The 21,524-nt window shown below is 37.7% G+C and overlaps 1 protein-coding gene across 8 annotated transcripts in view; it reads left to right on the top strand.

The window, feature by feature from the left end:
- Nucleotides 1–21,524, top strand: part of LOC109030874 (multiple PDZ domain protein) — a 267,841-nt gene that overhangs the window by 90,780 nt on the left and 155,537 nt on the right. For all 8 annotated transcript variants that reach the window (XM_072300976.1, XM_072300972.1, XM_072300973.1 and 5 more), the window contains 6 exons: nucleotides 978–1,977; nucleotides 3,768–3,872; nucleotides 4,815–4,940; nucleotides 6,055–6,207; nucleotides 8,696–8,872; nucleotides 15,005–15,095. In XM_072300976.1, coding sequence (XP_072157077.1) covers nucleotides 978–1,977; nucleotides 3,768–3,872; nucleotides 4,815–4,940; nucleotides 6,055–6,207; nucleotides 8,696–8,872; nucleotides 15,005–15,095 — 1,652 coding nt within the window. The remainder of the gene's footprint in view (nucleotides 1–977; nucleotides 1,978–3,767; nucleotides 3,873–4,814; nucleotides 4,941–6,054; nucleotides 6,208–8,695; nucleotides 8,873–15,004; nucleotides 15,096–21,524) is intronic.

Raw genomic sequence — 21,524 nt, 5'->3', positions numbered from 1 at the left:
GGTATTTTGTTTTACTCGTGGTTTTTTATTTCTTGCTTTTCCTACTTTCAACTTTTCACTGTGCAAAAAATATTTTCAAAATTTCAGACTCTCTATTTCTCAGTGCCTTTTTATGTATTATTGGAAGACACTTACAGACAACACGCTCATGTCTTTCTCTTTTAATTAATTTTTGTACTAGTAACGTTAGTGTTCATTACCTTGTGTTACAAAGTCGGGTAATAAGGGCCTGGTGGTAAACAAAATTAAAAAATTGAGGTAATCATATGATAGAGTAAACGGGTATAAAACTGTATCACTTGGTGGAAAAAATACACTAAAAAATAAACAAAATTGATCTATTGAGAACCCCTTTGAAGTTAAAGAATGATAAAATTGCAAGAATAATATATTTAAAATCCACCAACATGCTAGGTTTTGAAGAAATTAAGTTTCAAACGCAACTAATATTACCTATAATGCAAAATATGACTTGAAATTTTAGCTCAATACTTTTAAAAGTGGTAGAGAGCTCAAGAAAACTGAAAATTGATATCTTTGATCCCGAAGTGGTTATTTTGCTATGCTAAATAATTTGAGAGTCCATTGATTTTAATTATATAATTAGCACCTCTTTGCTATGCTAAATAGTCTGAAAAACCACCAATTTCAATGATTATATAATTAGCACCACTTTACCATGCTAAATAATTTGAGAAACCATCTATTTCAATATATTGTTAGCACCACAGACATCTTGAAGGCATTGGCTTACATCTTTATCCTAATCTATCCTCCTTTAGGGTTGCGAAAACTTTCGGAATGTCAATCATTCCTTCTAATTTGGCGCTTTTGCCAATTCATTTCCTTCCAACAAACCCCCACCCAACGTAGTTCAAGGAAAGATTTCTATCCAGGAACATGATGAGTTGTTGCTATGTGTACCATCCTCGGAAGAAAGAATTTTGCTAATATTTTTTTTTTATTTGTATTTACAGTTCACCTTACATACGCCAGGAAGATTTCAGCATCCCGGATCAACCTGCCTCTTTTCAAGATAGCATTGTGACTGTGATATGTGCCGAGAAACTAGCCCATGTCGACCATGGCATTGAAGCACCCTCAAATCTAAAGGAAGCGGACCTCCCATGCGTGGATATTCAAACTGACTCTTCACCAGTAACTTGTGTGGAAAGAAGAGTCTCTCCGGATGTGACAGACAGCTGTGATAAACTTGAAACTTTAATCAATGAAACTGAATCAATACTTAACGAAACCCATGTGCCATTTCTAAGTGATGAAACGATAAACAAAGATACCGCGTCTAATCTAGATTTAACCCTCGTGCCATTTGTTAGTGATGAAAACGAAGCCGTAGGCTGTGATGACGTAGACTTTAGCAGTGAAACTGTTTCAAATCTCGAGGCGGAAGAGCAAGTTCGGTCCGACTCCTGCTCTGTACGTGAGCGAGCCCCATCAATCCTCAGTTTAATCGAGGAGCCATCGAACGTTGATGACTCAACCGTTAAGTGCTCAATTCAGGATGAGGTCCTCACCTCCGATCTGAAATCCAGTGCGGAAGTGGAAGATGAAACCATTCATGGCGAGATTTCTAGTCGGTTAAGTTCTATCGGAGACGATTTAAATTTTAGTGGAGACGAGAGTTCGGAAACTCTTTCTCTAGCCAAAGGCCCTCAGAGTGAGCCGAAAGCTAAAACTAATTTGTTACTTAAACATTTAAATAATTCTGTGCCAAGACTAGGGAGCGTAGACCTTGAATCTAGCGGTTTTTTATCGAATAGTTCGAGTAGGGGAAGCAGAATCTCAAAACTGCATCGGTTTGCCAGCACAGGTGTTGAACTTGAGGAAGAAGAGATCATGACTGTGTCCCCGCAATCCTCATCCGTCCTACTTGCCAAGAATTGGGGCCCTGAGAAAACTGTCAAAGTTGTCAGGGAACCTAACTCTAGTTTAGGTATCAGCATTGTTGGAGGCAAGGTGAGTACACTTTCTTTTTTTATCTTAAGTTTTGTTTTTCTGCCACTTAACTTCCATTGACTTCTCAACATGTGTTGACAAGTAGAAATTTCATTTGGCCCAAAAAAGCTCGAGGAAAGGAAATCCAAAAGGTATACTCTGGAATTTTAGTTTCTCATAGATTCTTTTTTTTTTTTTTTTTTGGCCCAGAAGTAGGCAAAATTCTAAAGTTTTGGCTGCCTGCTGAAATCTAATTCTTCTATCCTCGTGAAATTTCAAGAAAAATTCAGAGAAAACAGATTTAAGTTAGAAACCTTGCCTCCATGAGAATAGTGTGCATGGTTTTTGCTTATTTTTGAATGATACAATGAAGCTCTTATGTATAATCTAAATGGCTTTAAGCAATCTTCTTCAAGTTATATGAAAGTGTGACACTGGCGTAATCCTTTTTGCCAGTGAATCCTGGGTACATTTTGCTGCCGTACACAAGAGAACAATTTACAAAAAAAAATTCACCTTTTTCCTGATTAATCAATTAATGAAAAAAAAAAATGAGGATCGTAACTGTCAACAGAAAATAGACCGTACTGTATGGACTTTCATATTTTAGGAGAGCAATTTTTTCAAGTTGTGTGAAAAAATTTAAACTTGACTTCTTAATGTGGAATTTTTTTTTTAATGGTAAATAATAAGTTGCATATCGATGGTGAAACTACTAGATAACGTATCTCGTTTTCGGCGTTTAAAAATTTGCATTTGCATTTTGCTAAAAGGAACTAGGAGCATTGCAATGTTGCTGTAATCGTGCAACTTCATCCTTTGCAATACAAGTATTGAAATTCTGAAATAACGTGAAAACATGGTAATTTTTGTCCTAAATTGACAGTTTTAGCGAGTAAAATACTATTTACCGATAATCAGGTTTTTCTTCCAAGACAAAATAAGTTGCACTATCTTAGCAACATTGCAATGCTCCTAGCTCCTTTTTGCAAAATGCAATCCAATATATGCAGTTTAAAAGGACTGCGTCTGGCACTCTCTCAGCTTTTTAATATGCTTTAAAATTAAAAATCGATCGGCCTCACGGTTCGCTGAGAAAGTGCGCTTTACTGGGTAAGGCAAGCTCTTCTCCTTACTTTTTACATAGTTCTTGCGAACAAGCATTATCTGGACCCCAACCTCTCACATCCTCCAAAGTGTGTTGGGTGTGTGTCTTCTTGATAACGATTGAAAAAATTAACATTTCCTGAAAAACTGTAATTTTCAATTAATTGAATCATCAAATATTCAAATAAATTTTGGAACCCCAAAACTCGCTTGCTTTTGTGTTGAATTCAAGTATTTTCACTTGCTATCATGCAAATATGCTGTTCATGAATAATTATGAGTTAAGATTGACGGAAAAAGGTAGAATTGGAGGAAACAAAAACGGAAATTCTCAATTCAGAACTTGCCCAAATTTTTTTCGTCAAAAATCTCTCAATTCTCATCAGGACCGTGTTTAGCAGAATGGAACCAAGCCACAATAGCTATTGACAAATTTAAGCAGGCACTTTGATTTTTTACGAGAGAACGTTTGCGCAGATTCCTTTGAAAATTTTCAGGAATTTGCCTTGTACTATGGAAGAAATTCACTGAAATTTGCGTGAAAATCAGCACAACCGTTTTCATGTAAAAAATTGAATTGCCCAATTAAATTTGGCAATAGCTGATGTGGCTTGGTTTCTTTCTGTATAACGCGGTCCAATTTTGTGTCTAGTCATTAATTTTGAAACATTTGAAAGGGATATTTACTGTAATTTTACTTTCAGGTTGATCTTTTTAATGCACGAAATGATGGCAGCGCAGCAATTTCTGGTATATTCATTAAAAACGTCCTCCCCAACAGTCCAGCTGGTAGAACTGGCGAATTGAAGGTAATGTGCACTTTTCCAAATCTTTTAAAGAAATTAGATACAGACTGAAAGTAACACATAGGGTGGACAAAATGAATGTAATATCATCATCACAGAACAGTTGGAGTTGATTTTGCAATAAGAAACTGTAATTTTTGGCTCATCCGTAAAAACAAGCATGGGCATAGTGAAGAAAATGGCTCATGCGTTGTTCCCAAAGCTAGTCAGAGATTGTAGTTCCTGATTGCAAAACGTGGGTCATTTATGTTAGAGTCACGCTTACTGGAAATTTATTGCATGAAAGTGGCCATTAACCAATTGACTGCATTTTGCAATAAGGAACTACAATTTATGGCCCATAGACAAAAACACCTATCTACATAAGGAAACTTATGGCACATATGTTGTCTCTAAAATGAGCCAGAAATCGTAACTCCTAATTGTAAAATGTGGTCCAAATCATGAATTGAGGAAGAGAGCAATCTGCAGGTACGTTATGAGCAGGGAGAGATTCAATCTAATGTAATGTATCAATCCAGTTCAAGAATAGTGGAATTTTCTAGAGTGAGAATTATTTTTGGGCCATATTTTGATGAAAATTGAAGCAGTGATGGAAGGCAAATGAAATTTAAAAACGTCCAATCTATAATTTTTGAAGCAGGAAAAATGTTCCTGACTTCAGAGAGTAGTAAATTACATGCCATATTAAAATGAATGGAACTGTTCTTGGATTTTATGCCAGGAATTTTGTGTGGGAACCTTCTTGTTGCCTCTTTGAGTTTGGTGACAAAATTTTCACTATATCAGACGAATGAATCTAAATTCCAATGTAAATCTTCTGTGAATGTTGTTGAAATTTTTTCTCTTCAGGTAAATGCTGAGTCAGTAAAAAAATTGCATATTGGCCCAATGTATCATTCCTTTTGAAAGAGGAGCGTTAAATTTTCTTTTGTTTATTTTCAGACTGGCGATCGCATTTTGGAGGTCGATGGTGTAGATTTAAGACATGCTAGTCATGAGCGAGCTGTTGAAGTCATCCGAGCGTCCAGTAGAACTGTTACTTTCCTCGTTCAAAGTCTTGTTCAATGGGTGAGTCTTTTGCTCTCATCTACTCAAAGTAAAAACATTTTATTACTGTTGAGGGGGGAAAATCTGTGTCAATGGCTTTTCAAAAAAAATCTCAATACAGCAGCTTGAGACAGACAATTTAACTCAAAAGCTCATGGGTAAATTTTGAAAATTGAGCACAATACCTCAATGCATCGGGACCGTATTCAGATGACAGAGTAGTAAAGTATTTAGGGATGGTATAGGTAAGTGACCGTGTACCTCTGAGGTATAAGATCAGAGCCAATCATAGATTCAAGTTTCAATCGATAAATCCCCTAGTTTGACAAAAAAATATTATAAGCAGTCCAGATTATAAATTTCCTTATCTATCCAGTATTGATGAAGATGTTGCCTTTTGGTGATCGACAGAATAGTGAGCACCATGCTTTCCTCAGTCTCAGATTTATCTGTTAATAATACTTAAAATTCTATTCCTTTACACAGAAAGTTTTGATGTTAGTTTTGAGTTTTGTAGATATATCCCTTCCTCACGAAAATTTTACCGTTTCTTAACATCTTGGAATTTTAATGGCCCTAATAAGGAACTTTAGACCTCCAACCCTTCAAATTAGGTAGCATTGTAAAATCTGGAAATTTAAGTGGCTTTGATTTCCAAATGCACCATACTCAACCTGATCATTCAGCATCAGATCAGCAAAACTGTTGGCAACCTTTCATTGTCAAAAATATCAAGAATTTTTAGAAATCCTACCCCAATACACCTAATAATGGCAAGGTTCACTGATGGCCAGATTTCATTGAAAAATATAAAAACCTAAATTGAAGTTTAAAACTAACCTTGGGGCTGCCTTTACCCAAAATCTCTCTGAAAGGTCCTTATTCTAATTGAAAACTATAGTGGAGGCAATTTCAGTGGCAATTTTTCAAGTATTTCGTGGAAGATCTTAAAATTTTGGCCTTGAGATTAAGCTATGAATTTCAAATCCAAGGTCATCCTCAACGGTTAGACTACGATTATGAAACCTTCATATATTTTCTCCTTGAAACATGGCCCTTTTGCACGGATCTTTTTTTCCAGACAACATCTCCATCTTATTTTAATGCTCTGTTTCTTTGAATTTTTGTCTTGTAGAGTGGAGAAAACGATGAGAGACATTCTCGATCGTCGCAGAATACCGGCACAACTCGTAGGAAAGCACCTCAGCCTCCGACTCCAACTGAACCGCAGGCTCCCTTTGCCAGCACGACAAATAATTTTCGGTCTCCCTCTTCTGAGCAATTACAGGTACGTGAGGTGTCAGGGTGTCTAGTGCTTCTCTCATGAAAGCACTCAGAAATTTTGAGTTTAATGCGATTCATAAAATCTTATTTGTAAAGTCTCCTGTATTTTTTCTGAAGTGTGTGAAGTCTATTCGTTGTTCCCCTCACGAAAAGAGAGAACTACATTTCAATGTTGTCAAATGTCCTGTCACAAATTTCATTTTTATCAGGAGAGTCCTGGGCATTTTCAAATGAATATTTCTTTGATTTTCCATTTGACCTCATGCAAAGATCAGGAAAATTTTGAACAAATATTCCACAGGTGATTTCTTGTATAAAAACGAATTGTTTGAGTCAATTTTGCAACTTTGGAATGGACTTACGTTCCTTTGTCCAGGAAACAACGATTTGTAATTAACTGTCTTTGCACCTACTTTGACTGACATTTGCAACAATTTTTTTAGAGCATTCGTTTCTTGTCCTCACACTGCGGATGCTTAAAAAATAATGTAAATGTTCATATCTCTACAACTTCCAAGGGAAGCAAACTAGCTTTATTTTTTTTTTTTGGAAGAGAAGGGGTCTGCTCATCAAAAATAATTGACAGCATTTCACATCAATTCTTAGAATGAAAATTTTACCTTTCAACTTAAATTTTATTGTATGAAATGATTTTTGTCCATTTATTTTTAGTGCATGTAATGTAAATCAGTTAGTTCTTGCCAGGTAAAAAGTGGTCGCAAGAACGTTGCAAAAAGCAATATTACTTGTCTTATCAATCTAACCACATCAGTTCTGATGGACCACCAGACAATGTTAGAAATGAATCATTTTTCATAAAATTATTCTGCAAACTGCACACTTTTGAAATTTCCAAATTCATCTCATAAGTGAGGCATTATTTCCATTACTGGAGATAACGCTAAAAATTATTTTAATGTTTGTTGATTCAAATGTGCCGCCTCCTGCCTACTGGCTCATGCGTCAACACTTAGGTCACAATACTTGACAACACTCGAGAAGCCCACACACACACAGCCACCACACTTGAGTCTAAACACTTGAACCGAACTGAGCATTGTATTATATCCAGTGTGCTTTGCTATGAATTCATTTTCTGCGTGTAATTCATTTTTGTTAATAAACTAACAAAGCCCAAGTGTCGGAGAAAGAAGGGCATTTTTTTAAACCTAGCTAAAAAGAAATTTTTGGCAATTGAATACTTTAAATTTTTTAATGAAATTTGGTCGTTACCAACTCAGCAAACAAAAAGCTGACAGGAGTCGATGGCAGATAATTGCTACTTGCTTCTCTTTGGGCAATTATCCCAACACTTCAGTATTTAGTGTATTTTGGGAGGCGAGGTCAAAAAAAGGAAGTATGATACACACTGCTGCCAATGGAATTAATTTAAACTTCCGTCGGAGGGAATTACGGTTCAAGTTTTTGCAGGTTGGTTTCATTAGTTGTATGTAATCGTGTAAAATTGCCTCTTGTTTTCTCTCTACTGGGATGAACTGATTTCGGTTGTTCCACAAGCAGGATGTTTAAATTGAGCGATTTTTTTTTGTAAATTGCAAAAGCATTTCTCACTTATGGGTTGATTTTGGAGATTTTCAATGTATTCAATTTGTTCTGCACGAAATTTTGATGAGGAGGCATGCTTGCAGTGCTTTTGTTCCTACTCTGTTAAGTGGTCTATTCTGTGCTGCTTAGGAACAATGACTTATGAACATTTGAGAGTTGCCAAATTACCTCTAATAGGATGTTTATTTTTAAGGAGAGCTAAGTATGAATAAATTCTCCTGAAATTCGCAAATAATCAGATCTGATTACAAATTCTCTGAAAAATTGGAGGAAGAATAACTCCAGTTTATCCTGAAAATTCGTATTTTAGCACTGGAAATTTGGCAACGTCTGAAAGTCCATAAGGTGTTCCTCCTTATTATTGCAATATTAGCGAAGAGCCATTGATTGCAATAATAACCGTCCATTCACAGCAGTTTTACAGGAATTAGCTCAAGCTTTTACAGAAATCCCAAAAAAAGTTGCTTCATCATCATGATTTTTGGTTGTAGTTGCATGTCGTGGGTCTTCTCAATTCCAGGTGGCCGAAAGTTTAGGACAAAATAGATTTACGCAGAATATTGATGGCTAAACTACGAAATCGCGTACCTCTGTCTGCGACGTTGCAGACTTCCGGTCACATTTCATTTTTTGTTGGAAAACTTGTCAACTCAATTTCTTAAAAATTTCCTTGATTTTCCCTCTTTATCAGCAAAATATTCCATAGAAATTTTAAACTATATAGTTGACTTGTCTCTATCAAAAAAGTAAAATAGGAGCAGAGATTTTGCAACACCGCAATAAAGATACGTGGTTTCTCACTTTAACCATCTATATACATAGTTTTTTATATCTCGGTGATGTCTGGTCTCAATTGATCCAGATGTGCCGAGTTCTCTTGTCCCAGCTTACTGACCAAGTCTCCTCTCTTTTTCTTGTTTTTCTAGGATGGCTCCAACAAAACATCAAAAGTTGAAGCACCAAAACCAGCAGAAAAACCAGCAGCTGCTGCCCCAAAACCCAAACCGCCGCCAGTCAAGAAACAATATTCCTCAGATAGCGAGGACAGTGAAGAGGACACTCGCGACCAAGAAGGTCGCCTCATCACCAAAGGCGGACAAGAGGTACCATCCATTAATTTGTTTCTTTTTGTGACCATGTGGTGGAAAAAGCATTTTAGTGCAAGGAGAATTAGAATAAGGATTTCTTTTCTTCAGAAATACCCCTATCGGAGCTCCGGCGCTCAAATTTTGAAAGAAATTTGTTGTTTTTTCTGACTTTCTGAACCACTCTGACAGATCTAGAAAAAATTTAGTCACTTAGAAAAATTCTCACAGAAGAACCAAATCAGTGTGGCGGGGATGCGCTTGAAAATTCGGCCTAGGGTCAACAGCCTGATGAACTTAGTGATGGAACTAAAGGTGAATAACCTCTGGTGACTTGCAGGGGGCAATTTGTCAGTGTGTCACTGTATCAGCAGCAACACTTTCCTTAAAGGATCAATGACCTCTCAATTTATAATTTTAAAGTATGTACACAGGTCAGAAAGTCTTTGCAGGTATTACCAGTCTCAAGCAGGTGGGTCCATGATGATGTCACTATTCTCGAAAAACTAATCAAACTCTTCGAATTGACCAAGCACACTTGATATCTTCATTGACAGAGCAAAATGTGCTATGTCGATCAACCAACAGCACCTTGCTATCTAAATTGATCGATTAAACGCTCGCCACCTGCATCGACCAATCTCAGCGTTCGGCTACGTTTATGCGTGTATGACTTCATATTCGCGGGAAAATTAATATTGGCCGATACTACTTCAATTTATTAAGTTATCACGCCGAGGCTTCTGAAGAGGTCTGCAGGCTGATTATTGAAATTGATGATGGACAAAGCGATAGAAAAGGAAGACAGAGGAAGTTGGAAGCGATCCTATTGGTTGAAATTGGTTGTTTCTATAGACTAGGGAGATAATCATGGACTAACTACTAACTATAGGGTCCCTCGTGGGAGTCGTGGGTTGCTGTTGGTTAGTTTATTACTTACCCTCTTTGTCTATTGTAACCACTCTTCCACCAATAGGATCCCTCCATATCCCTTTTGCCTTCTTTGTCTATAGCTTTGTCTATCAATTTCATTAAGCCCTCAGTGAACTGATTATTAAAATTGATAGACAAAGCCATTGATAAGGAAGAACAAGAGAAAATAGAGCGATCCTATTGGTTTAAACGGTTGGTTGCTATAGACTAAGGGGGAAGATGATGGACTAGCTGTAATAAGACCCCGCGTGGATTGCCCATGCCCTCAGGTCTCACTATGAATATGTTTGTCGATTTTTCAAGATCATCACACAGTCAATGCAAGCTATAAATGACGTAAAGACTAATGTCATTGACGTAAATGACGTTCCATTAATATTAAACGTACTCTAAATATCGATTGAAAGGGATAAGTGACATCATTAGATACCTACTTTACGTGACCTTCAGATATTGACAAAAATATTGGCAGAGTAATCACAGCTACTTACTAATCGAAAGATAGCAAAGGCAATCCTTCTCACCCTTGGCCGCCCATTAATTAAGGAAGGTTTTTTTTTGGGCCCTCCTGCTCCCGTAATGTACCCCTTAAACTCCCCCCCCCCACCCAATAATTACGTAAGTCTAACCTCCCTGAAACAAATCGGCACCGTTTCAAGCATCAAATGGACATACTACTATTAAACGGAACTATGTGCATTATGACGTGAGCCCTGTTATGCATATATTCGTATGGATCGCAGGGCTCATGTCTTAATGCATATAGTTCCGTTTGATAGAAATACGTCCAAATGTATTCTAAGGAAAGATTTTTCCCATGATCTAGTTTTCATCGATGGTACCCTTGACACCCTCCCCCCCTCCTTCGTGCCTTACGTAATTTATGGACAACCTCTTTGCACCGTAGTCAGTTCAACGATGTTTTTCTAATTTTCTCTTTTGACCAGCACAATTTAAGGATCTTATAATGAAAATAAGCAACCATCGATGCATCAATGCATCTAAGGGAGTTTCAGGACATTTTGTCAACGATTTTTTGTCCGCGCACCTTTTTTAATCAGTAGTTTACGTCCACACGTAAAATAAGCAACAGTGACTTGGTCCAAGCGTTATATTTTAGTCTATTCGTAAAATTATATTGACAATATGGAAATGAGAAATTGAGAAATTGAGAGAGAAGAAGGTGTTGTTATGGTTGCTCATTTTCTAAATGAAATGTCATTACTTTCTCCTTTCGAATAATCTTTTTAAATTCTCATTGGTGAATATTTGGTTTTATTTCTATCCTTAAAATATTCGATGCACATTATACCGTATATATGTTTAGGTACTTTTTTTATTTTTTTAATTTTTTCTTTACGAAATTATTACTTCGTTTTGAAAACATTTATATTTTTGAAACGTGACAAATATTTGTAAAACCTTTTCCAAGCGACATTAATCTCAATGAGCCGCAGTTATGTGCCGACAGAAACTGCAAAAATGAATAAAAGAGAGGAAAAAACCAAGAGGCGAGGCAGGAGGCACGCAATCTTTAGTTTTAACCCATTTGTACATCGATCTTTTAGAGTCAAATGCGTCAAATTTGGAGCGTTTCGTTGCGCGTACACCTCGCTGCAGCACAATGAAAGCACAAAATGTAAAAGAAAAGTGCTTTGGAAATCATTAAATTTGACACGGAACTACCAATATTTAAAAAACACACATTATATTATTATTCTCCTTTGATAAATTGATACATATTTTTTTCCCATCAATTTAAATGAGAATAATCAGTGCAAAGTGTGCTAATATTTCAAAATCATGAGTTAAAAAACGCCGACTATGCGAGTATAAATATTAAAGCTTAACAGAGCGGAGCGGCGCGTGTTGCCAGCGCGAGAGGCTCACTGGCGCCTACAAACCTAAGTGGATACTTCACGCATTGCACAATGCTTGAAGTATCCACTTAGGTTTGTAGGCGCCAATGCGCGGTTCGCGCTGGCCGCCCGCCCGCTGAGCGACGGCGCCTGAAGCAACTATTTCACAACAGCGGTGTTGCACAGTATTATACGAAATTGAGTGTATTAAGAATGACAGGTATCCTTTAAAGTATAGATCATTCCTCGCAAAATAAATCAAAATACTTATCGTACACAGGAAAAATCTAAGAGCCTTTAGCTGAGGCAAATATAGAGGTTTATCCGGTTCAGGTATAACAAGGTGGGAATTTCTTGAAAGATAATTAAGTCCTGTTACACCAAAGAGGTGTGGAGAGTTTTAGTGTATTTTGTCTCATGGAATTGACGCTCCCCCATTTTTACCAAAACTCTTAACTATATATTATTCTCCGTTGGACCAAACTGACAAAACAAAAAAACAAGCAAACTCTCATTCTTCCAAGACATTATACATTTTCATCCAAAAACGTCGTGAGCAATCGTCGTTTGTATTTACATGTGGGCCAATTAACTTTGGGTCTCAACTGGCACGTGGACCAAAACTCCCGTGCCGAAAAAACGCGTGGGCGTAAATTACCGGAAAAAACAGGTGCGCGGACAAAAAATCGTTGACAAAATGTCCTATAACCTCTTAGGAAAGCAATCGTAAGATTGTTGGTACTCGGTCAAATCAGGAAGAACCATGGGGGTTATTTATGACCTCAAATCACGAGGGTTGACAATGCTGGAATTGTCATCGAGAACATGTGAGCACGTTCGTTTTTTTGTCGCGTGACTAGAACCACACAAATGCACATTAATCTTTAGACACATAAGCGCCCTCCTTTCCGGAAAATTAGTTTGGGGTATGTGAATGGGAATTCGCTTTGACTTCGAGTAACTATTTTAACTCTCCGGAGTTCAGATTGCATACTCAACAAAATGAAGGAACTTTGATATCGCAGTGATCTGTAGCGAAGTGTTCCATCGACCACTCACCATAAGACAGGGATATGAGATGCATTCTCATAAAAAATGCATACAAATCAGTTGAACATCTTATCATAGCCCATCAAAATATTTTCATACACTTTTTTGAGGGGTTATTTTTCCTAGATTTCTTGAACCAATACAACGTGATAAGTAAAAACACTCGGTCAGGATTTTCTTTACCTCATGGGGTGGTCCAACATTTTAAGAAAGACGATCTACCTAAATATAAGGGAGGGAGGGTATCTTCGAGAGGAGGAGGACTTTTGAAGAAGAAAAAACTTCATACAAGAAAAAATTATTATTGTGATCTATAAATCGCGCTTTTGAAGTCCAGCAGTTTGACCCCGGAACGCCTTGTTTTTTGTTTTTTGTTTTTTGTTTTTTTTTTTTTTTTTTTTTTTTTTTTTTTTTTTCCAATAGAACACGCGGTCAATGTGTCAGTGAGACAACTCCCAACATCCTGTGAGCCGTAAATCACAGCAAACGAGTGAGCTTATCGATGAACTGAAGAAAAAGTAAGGGTTGTAGAGTCTTCGAGAAACTCATTTCTACGTGGAACTATGCAAAATCAATGTTGTTACAAAATCATGAATCCGGAAGTCATTGACGAAGGTATTGTTCTGATACGTTGACGCACTGGTCAATTTCCCTCGCGTGTCAAAAGAGGTCATCCACCGATAATTTCAATTTCATATTTTACTTGGGGGGGGGGGGGGGATACGCCCCCTGGCCGCCACGCGGCTCAACCCCCAGAGGAGGATTTGCACTCAAGTTTTTTTTGTTACATTGTAGAAGTCGTTCGTGATAGTGTTTGTAATAGAAAGAAAAAACAAAATAATGAAGTATCATTGATTCATTTTATTCAAAAATATGTGACTTCTAAGACTTCAAATTTCTAGTCGATTACGTACCGCAAGCTCCGTGAAAGAGGGAGAAGAAGAAGGAAAAGAGGAGGAGGTGGGAGATTGGGAGAAACCCTTCAAAATACATTTTCTTCCTCAAAATCCTCTCTTTTCTCTACTTTAATTACTTCTGAGAATAATTTTGTTAACCGAGGAAGGCAGTTGATCGTAGAGTCCTTTTGCACGGAGAGTTGAGACAGGGTGGCTAATGGATGTCAGAAACGGGAATAAAGATTACACAAATCGGACATTTTTTGTAATCTTTGATCAACCCATTCCCGAATTCCGGTCTCCGTTTTCTCTCATTCCATTTGTTCTTTGTCGTGCCCCCAATTCCCCGATCCATTCCAGAATATAATCTTTGCAATCGGTGAAAATGTAATCTTTATTCCCGTTTGTGACACCGTGAAAGCCTAAAATACGGGAACAAATCAGAAATGGATTCGCACTGTCTTTACTCTCAGTATAAAGGGACTCTAGTTGATCCTAAAGTGATATTACAATTATTTCAATGAGTAGCTTGACTCAAATGGACAATGACCCTTTCGCTAATGAGAAAGAGTCGAAGAACAAGAAAACCAAGCAATTTCTCCTTTGAGAGGTTTTGGAAATTTGTATTGACATCGCCGTATCAACGCCACTTTACTTAAAATTTAAATAAGGAGACGTGCACCATTATAATATTTCAGTATTAGCGCTTTTTTGAACGTGTATTTGTTAGGAGACTTGAACGCAGGGTAGGAAAGTAGAGAAGTGCATAAAAACATCGTCGCCGGACGCTAGCAGGTGCAAACATCCTAGGAAAAGTTTCTCCTTCATTCAACTTTTCTGGACCTCAACTCTAGCCCAAAAATCCACCCCCACCCTCCTCACCACTTCCAACCCCCGTCCGTCCCTTGCTTGCCATCCCGAGTTACAGAGTGCTACGAAAAATTTTAAAGAATTTTGCAATTTCACCCAATAACATCAATTTCACCATAAATTCCACCATTTTGCCTCTCCATTAATGAACCGCGTTAAGCAGAAGGAAACCAAGCCACATCAGCTATTGCCATTTAATTGGGCAATTTAATTTTTTGCATACGAAAACGGTTGTGCGGATTTTTGTGCAAAACTCAGTGAATTCTCTGCATAGTACCGAATTAGAACGAAGCAAATCCCTTAAAATTTTCAAAGAAATTTGCGCAAACGTTCTCTTGTAAAAAAATTAAATTGCCCCGTTAGATTTGGCAGTATCTGATGTGGCTTGGTTCCTTTATGCCAATAGCCGCGGTCCAAATTTAAGTATTTTTACTTCATGCGACATGTTTCGCAGTTTATTGTGTACTGTAGCTGATGTTCCAACAAATCACCCTGATTTATGTTTCAAAACGCGGTTTCTTATTCATTCACTTTCCCTACAGATTATGCGTTCCAGTGCTGGTAACGTAAAAAGAACAAAAGAAGAAATAGAAGCAGATCCAGAGCAAGAGGACGAATTCGGCTACACTTTAAGTAAGTTCCTGAATTTACAATTTCTAACATTCTCTCGGTGATTTACGTGTGTTTTTGTTTATGTCTCTTCTTATATGTTACCCATCAATCAAGGATGCAGATATTGCTCAACTGAGATAACGCTCCAGTCGCAACTTGGTTCTTCGGAAATATTTGAATACCGTCAAAAATGAATCTCTATAAATTCACGGCACCTGCAATCGCAGTTTAAACACAGTTGCAGTTGACGTGATTTTATCACGATTTATTATCGAATCGGTACGGTGCCCTATATTGCTCTGTACTGTCGATAATGCTAGGAATACAGGATTTTTGTGTCTAGCTATTACAAGGGGTAGCTTTTGGCAATGATTTGCTTCTTTTTATGAAGGAAAGTGTTGAATGTGCTGCTTTACGTGAAAGGAAAGAGAAAATTGCACCATTTATAATTTTTGTGTGGTGCTGTGGAATTTGCCTGTGATAAATGTAAAGTCAACGAATATTTTTTCAATCTTGAGAAATATTATCCTTCCCTGATGACAATGTAAAGGTCTGAGCTTAAAAAAAAACTCAATTTTAGAAATAATCTGTCAATTCCTACATCAATTTTCGATTTATTGCCTACCTTCGCCCTTGAAAATACGACGAAAATATTGCGGGTTTCGACTCTAAAGTCAATTGCTCTCTCATGTACTTTACGCCTCAGTTGCAAAAATAAAGTTGTGGCGTCGCACTTGTCTAAACTAGCCTAAACCCCTACTACTGAGCTTGTCTATATTCTTTCAGTTAAAATATTAAAACTAATCTACCTTAAGCATAATCCGGACGTATTTTTGCTGAATGGAGCTAGAGGCGTGTGGAAAAGATGGGGTGTGCTCAAGGTGAGCTGCATAAGAAACAATGTAAAAGAGGGCGCAAGTCCCTTTGATGAAATGGAAAAGCGGGATTTTACATTCTACGAAACGGAACTAAGCGCCAACTGTATGCGGCACTCATGAGCCATGGGCATGACTAAAGAGCGTTGTGGACAGGGCTCATGAGTTAATGCGGCATCATTGGGCTCGTCGAGCCCGGTCGTCGATGCTGACGTCACTGGCGCCTAATAATTTCCACTCATTCTTACGACCCGTAACTAACGAGAATACCACTTCTTTTCCATCTGCCTCTGGTTCCGTTTAGCAGAAATATGTTCATCTGTATTATTTTCTCTGTATAAGAAAGGAAGGAAAAGAAACACTAGAGTAATCATTTGAAAGTCAAAACTTATAATCTAGGAACTCATGCTCACGTGAGTGTATATACAGGGTGATCCAAAAGTCCCTTCCACCCCCTCTAACTTTTTACCTAATTGAGGTAAAGATTTGAAACTTGGGGGATATTCCTAGGTCAAAGGGAGCTACTTTTTGGCCCCCATAAAATTTTCAGGGGGGCCCCCCTTGGGGGGGCAATGGCCCCCAACTTTAAATTTTCAAATGGGAAGACCCCCTTTGTGATAGCTCGTTCAAAAGAGCATAAAAAAAGAAAACTTTTTGCGCAAACCCGAAGTCAATGTCTCAAACCGTTTCAAAATGGCGGCCGGTTAAAGTTCAAAATGGCCGAAAATTCACACCGGTTATTTGTTGATGGATTTGCGCGAAAATCGGTAAGTAGGGGTATTTTGACACGAGAAAAACGAATTAGACGTTAGATTTTCAAAAAAACCAAAATTTCCAAAATGGCCGCCGGTTAAAGTTTAAAATGGCCGAAAATTTTCACCTTGGTTTTTTCCTGATGGATTTGCCTAAAACTTGGAATTTGAGAGTATATTGGCATAAGATAAACAAATTTAAACCTAGATTTATAAAAAAAATCAATTTTTGGCCATTTTGAACTTTAACCGGCGGCCATTTTGGAAATTTTGGTTTTTTTGAAAATCTAACGTCAAATTCGTTTTTCTCGTGTCAAAATACCCCTACTTACCGATTTTCGCGCAAATCCATCAACAAATAACCGGTGTGAATTTTCGGCCATTTTGAACTTTAACCGGCCGCCATTTTGAAACGGTTTGAGACATTGACTTCGGGTTTGCGCAAAAAGTTTTCTTTTTTTATGCTCTTTTGAACGAGCTATCACAAAGGGGGTCTTCCCATTTGAAAATTTAAAGTTGGGGGCCGTTGCCCCCCCCCCAAGGGGCCCCCCTGAAAATTTTATGGGGGCCAAAAAGTAGCTCCCTTTGACCTAGGAATATCCCCCAAGTTTCAAATCTTTACCTCAATTAGGTAAAAAGTTAGAGGGGGTGGAAGGGACTTTTGGATCACCCTGTAGGTGCTTATGAATTCTCCCCTTTTACGTGACCTACACTATTTGGTTGAAGGGATTAATTTGTAGAATAGGCACTGAGTACGTTTAGTGAAAATCACTTTAAACAGCAGTCAAAAATGCACATCTATTATCTTCTGTCCTAGACTGGTCTTTCATTTACAATTCTCGTGGCTTCGTTAAATAAGTTGTGCTGCGCTCAATCTCTATCCATGAAAGTTTAATTCTGAAACCCCATTAGATCACTCCAATAGTTTGTTTTACAAATTCGGTTCTATTTTCAACATTTTTTTTCTATTTATGCTTGTTACCTGTGGAAACAGCTGAAATCAGTAAGTCATGCAATCCATGTCTCTTGATTGAAATTGCATGACTCTATCATTATTTCTGTCCTGATCTCTCTTTCTCTCTCTTCGTCTATCCGATTCTCTCGTTTCTCTGAGCGGTATAGGCTCCCAAATTTTCTTTTTTTCTATTTTTTCCATTCGATGCATTGCTGTTCTTGGAATTTTACCGATTAATCATGATGTTGTTCCTTTGGCTGCAAGATTTTTTGCACGCGCTTCCCCATTTGTTCGAGTCTTGTAACTTAAATTACCTTACGGTTGAATTTTATTTGTATCAACTGCCCTCAGAGTTAAAATGCATTAACTCTGTGGTTTCCATATTAATATTAGTTGCTATCTCAAATACCATCAGCATTCTTTGATCTCAATAGTACCATTATAAATTTTCCTCTCCTCGGTGGGTAGTTGAATCTTTTCAAACCCTCTGCCAGAACCAACCCGTTGAAAAAGTTTGTGCAGGGTTTAAAATCTCATGACTGTCCCCGGTTTGGTTTTTTAAAATAATTTACAAGTCCTCGAAGATCCTTTATTTGCTGGAAAATTTCCAAAAGCACTCGTAAGATCCAAACTTTGGAATATAACCTGAATTATTTCCATGGTCTTCTCTCGTCTGGGGAAAAAATTATGTTGTACGCAATGTTTTCCCTTTAACTGGCATCTCAAGTAATCTTTTGGATTTAGTGGATTTTTACTAGATTTCAATTTATCCTTGGATGGATTTTCAATATTTCGTATACATTACTGACCTGTCACACAACTTTTTAGAGACAAATGTTTTGGCAGTGAAAGTCCCAAAGTGTCTTTAAAATATGTTTCGAGAAGTCTGAAAAAGTCCTTGTCGGTAGCAAGTCTAGAAAAAACTTCGCAATAGACTTCAAGAATCCTTGAATCTTGTTTCATTTTGGTTGCATGAACTTTGTGTTGGCACCTTGCAAGGTGAGTGCATTTTGAAGGAAAAGCAAAGGTACATAATTTGTACATCCGTTTATTTTCTCTATAGAATGTTAGAAATATATGAGACTTTCTTAACATGACTGCATGAGTGGGTGTAATATTCGTTGTTTGCACAAACCATTATGAGAAGTCAAGTATTTTTTGCAAAAATTTAAGAGGAACTTTTTCAATATTTCATCCCCAAAGCTTAGAATGATAGTACATCCTTCAGTGATTGAACTTATCAGAGCTCTTAGTTATCAACGTTTTCAGCAATTCTCTGACCCCCGTCAATTAGTGACGAAACTTGAGGATCATCATTCGATGTACACAAATGAGATGGATTCACCTGGAGAAGCATATACGTCAACAGTTGCTTCCAGTTGATTCAAAGTCTCAACAATAATTAATAGATGCACTGAAAACCTAAGAAATTTATGCATTGCGATTTCAGAGTTATTTTTACACCGTATTGTCACTGGAACTCAGCACCTTGCATGCTTGTCTTTCTCCCTTTTCTTGCTCCACCAACTGAAATTTAATATTTTAAAATTCTAATTCTGAATGCGTGTGTGTGTATTTTTTTTATTTATTCAACAAATATTTCTAAGAATCTGCCGAATTTCCTTTTCTGAAGAGATTTTTAAAACTTTAAATGTCCTAGTAGAGGAACTAGTATGGTACTGTTGCTGTTGCTCAAGATCGTAGAATTTATGTGTTCAAAATTCACAGTACCTGATAGAATTTTACATTATTTAATATGTTCAGATTTTTAAAAGTAGGCTAGTACGCGTGTGACAATGGCTGTCCGTGAAATACTGTCCAAAATGCGCCGTGATATGTTGACAAAAAGTTAATTTTTCATAAAAAAAAAGTCAAAGTTGAATGGCCGCAAAAAATTGAGCTTGATGGGGGAGATGGCTCCTGAAATTCTAAGGTGAGTTTGGAACACGGGTCGTGTAACATGGGAGGGAAGCGACTGTGTTTGGGAGGGACTGCCGGAGCGGAGCGGCACTAAATCAGTGGGAAATGGCGGCGTCGACAGGTGCTGCACTCGGACGAGCTTTCGAGAAAAGGCGGCTCGCTCGAAAGCACAGAGCCCGACTCAACTTTGAGCTTGGCCGGCGGTTATCAGTGATAATCGCGCGGTCTAGCGTGCTGTGCTGCTCGCTCCGCTCCGCAACTCTCGCGCCCCCGCTTTTGAGGTTATGTGTTTATTTATTTATTTCCGATTCCGCTCGCAGAATGTTTACGAAATGTTGGCTCGGCTGAGCCGCCCCGAATCCATCGCGCGTTGACGGAACGCCCGACCCGCCGCCGTGTGTGTGAGTGCAATGGAACGTCATGAAATATCTGTGTGTGTAAAATATTCGCGTGCATCCGAGATGTGTGTGCAGGACCATGATCCATGGGCTGTCGCTTGTGTTAGTGCGTGATTCAGCTGGCCATGGAGACCATCATAGAGGATGCTGAGAGCGAACACGAATTGGGTAAATTCCTACTTTGTTACGCAGGGGTAACGAGTTCTTGACCAGGTCCGGGGAAATGCAGGAAATTTTTCTCTACCGCCAAAAGGCGTCGAAGACTTAGGAAAGACCCTCCCAATTGGGTCTTTTTCCCTCCAGAAAAGGGATGTAAAGGGCTTTGAAAAACCAGGATTGATTCACTAGGAAATGAATAATGTTCAACCGCCAAGAGTCGTGGAAGAATTGGGGGAGAGCCTCCCAGAAAAGGATTTTTTTCCACCAAAAATGAATATAAAGAGCTTAGGGAAACCAGGATCTACTAAAGAATGAATAACATCGGAGAGAACCAGGGAATTTGTAAGGAAATTGGTGCTAAACACTAGAAAAATACTTCCCTGACCGCCTTGATATCAATTTTGTTTTTTAAAGAATCGATGGATGAAATGATCGAGTTTTTCTTTGACTTTGGAGAGAAATTTCGCCCCCCCCCCCCCCCCCCCGAGAGTCTTGACCAAAACGGGAGTAATCATGGGTTTTCGTAAACAAATTTTCCGCGAACATCAGAGAAATATCAGGGAGCGGATGGTACACGGACTTTATGTCCACTTTTTTTACGTCCACAGACTTTTCGTCCAAAATTTTTACGTCCACAGTTCTAAAGCCCACACTATTGTTAAGTCCATTACTTAAACGTCCACTAACTTAAGTCCACAAATGTGAAATCCACTAAAATCAAATTCAAGCGTCATATTTTAGTCCGTGTGTAAAATTATATTGACAAAATCGAAACGAGAAAATTAAGAGAAAATGAGGTGTTGTTATCGTAACTCATATTTTAAATGAAATGTTAATTTCTTCTTTTGATTCATCTTTTCAAATTGTCTTTGGTAAATACTTGGTTTCATTTCTATCATTGAAATTTCCAATATAAAATAAGCCTTAAATGTACATTCTTTTTTTTAATGAAATTGATTACTTCATTTTAAAAACATTTACATTTTTAAAACGTGGTAAATATTTGTAAAACCTTTTCCAAGCAATGGCATCGATATGAATCTCAATGAGCCGTAGTTGTGATGAAAGAAGCTATACAAAAATTAAAAAAAGAGGAAAAAAACTAAGATGCACGCATTTTTTGTTTTTAGCTTATTCGACCCCCTTGAGTCAAATACGTCCAATTTTGAGCGTTTGGTTGCGCTTACACCACGCTGCAGCACAGGAAAAGCCCAAAACATAAAAGAACAAATTTGAATGCTTTGGAAAGCATTAAATTTGATACGGAACCACTATTATATTTACAAAAAACACATTATGTTTTCCAGTAGTACATATTTCTTTTTCATCAGTTTGAAAGGGAATAATCAATGCAAAGAAAGCAAACATTTCAAAATCATGAGTTGAAAAAT

This window comes from Bemisia tabaci, chromosome 5 (genome assembly GCF_918797505.1).
Source record: "Bemisia tabaci chromosome 5, PGI_BMITA_v3".
Classification (NCBI taxonomy): Eukaryota; Metazoa; Arthropoda; class Insecta; order Hemiptera; family Aleyrodidae; genus Bemisia; species Bemisia tabaci.
The sequence above is the reverse complement of the archived record's forward strand: the minus strand, read 5'-3'. Positions and strand labels throughout refer to the sequence as shown.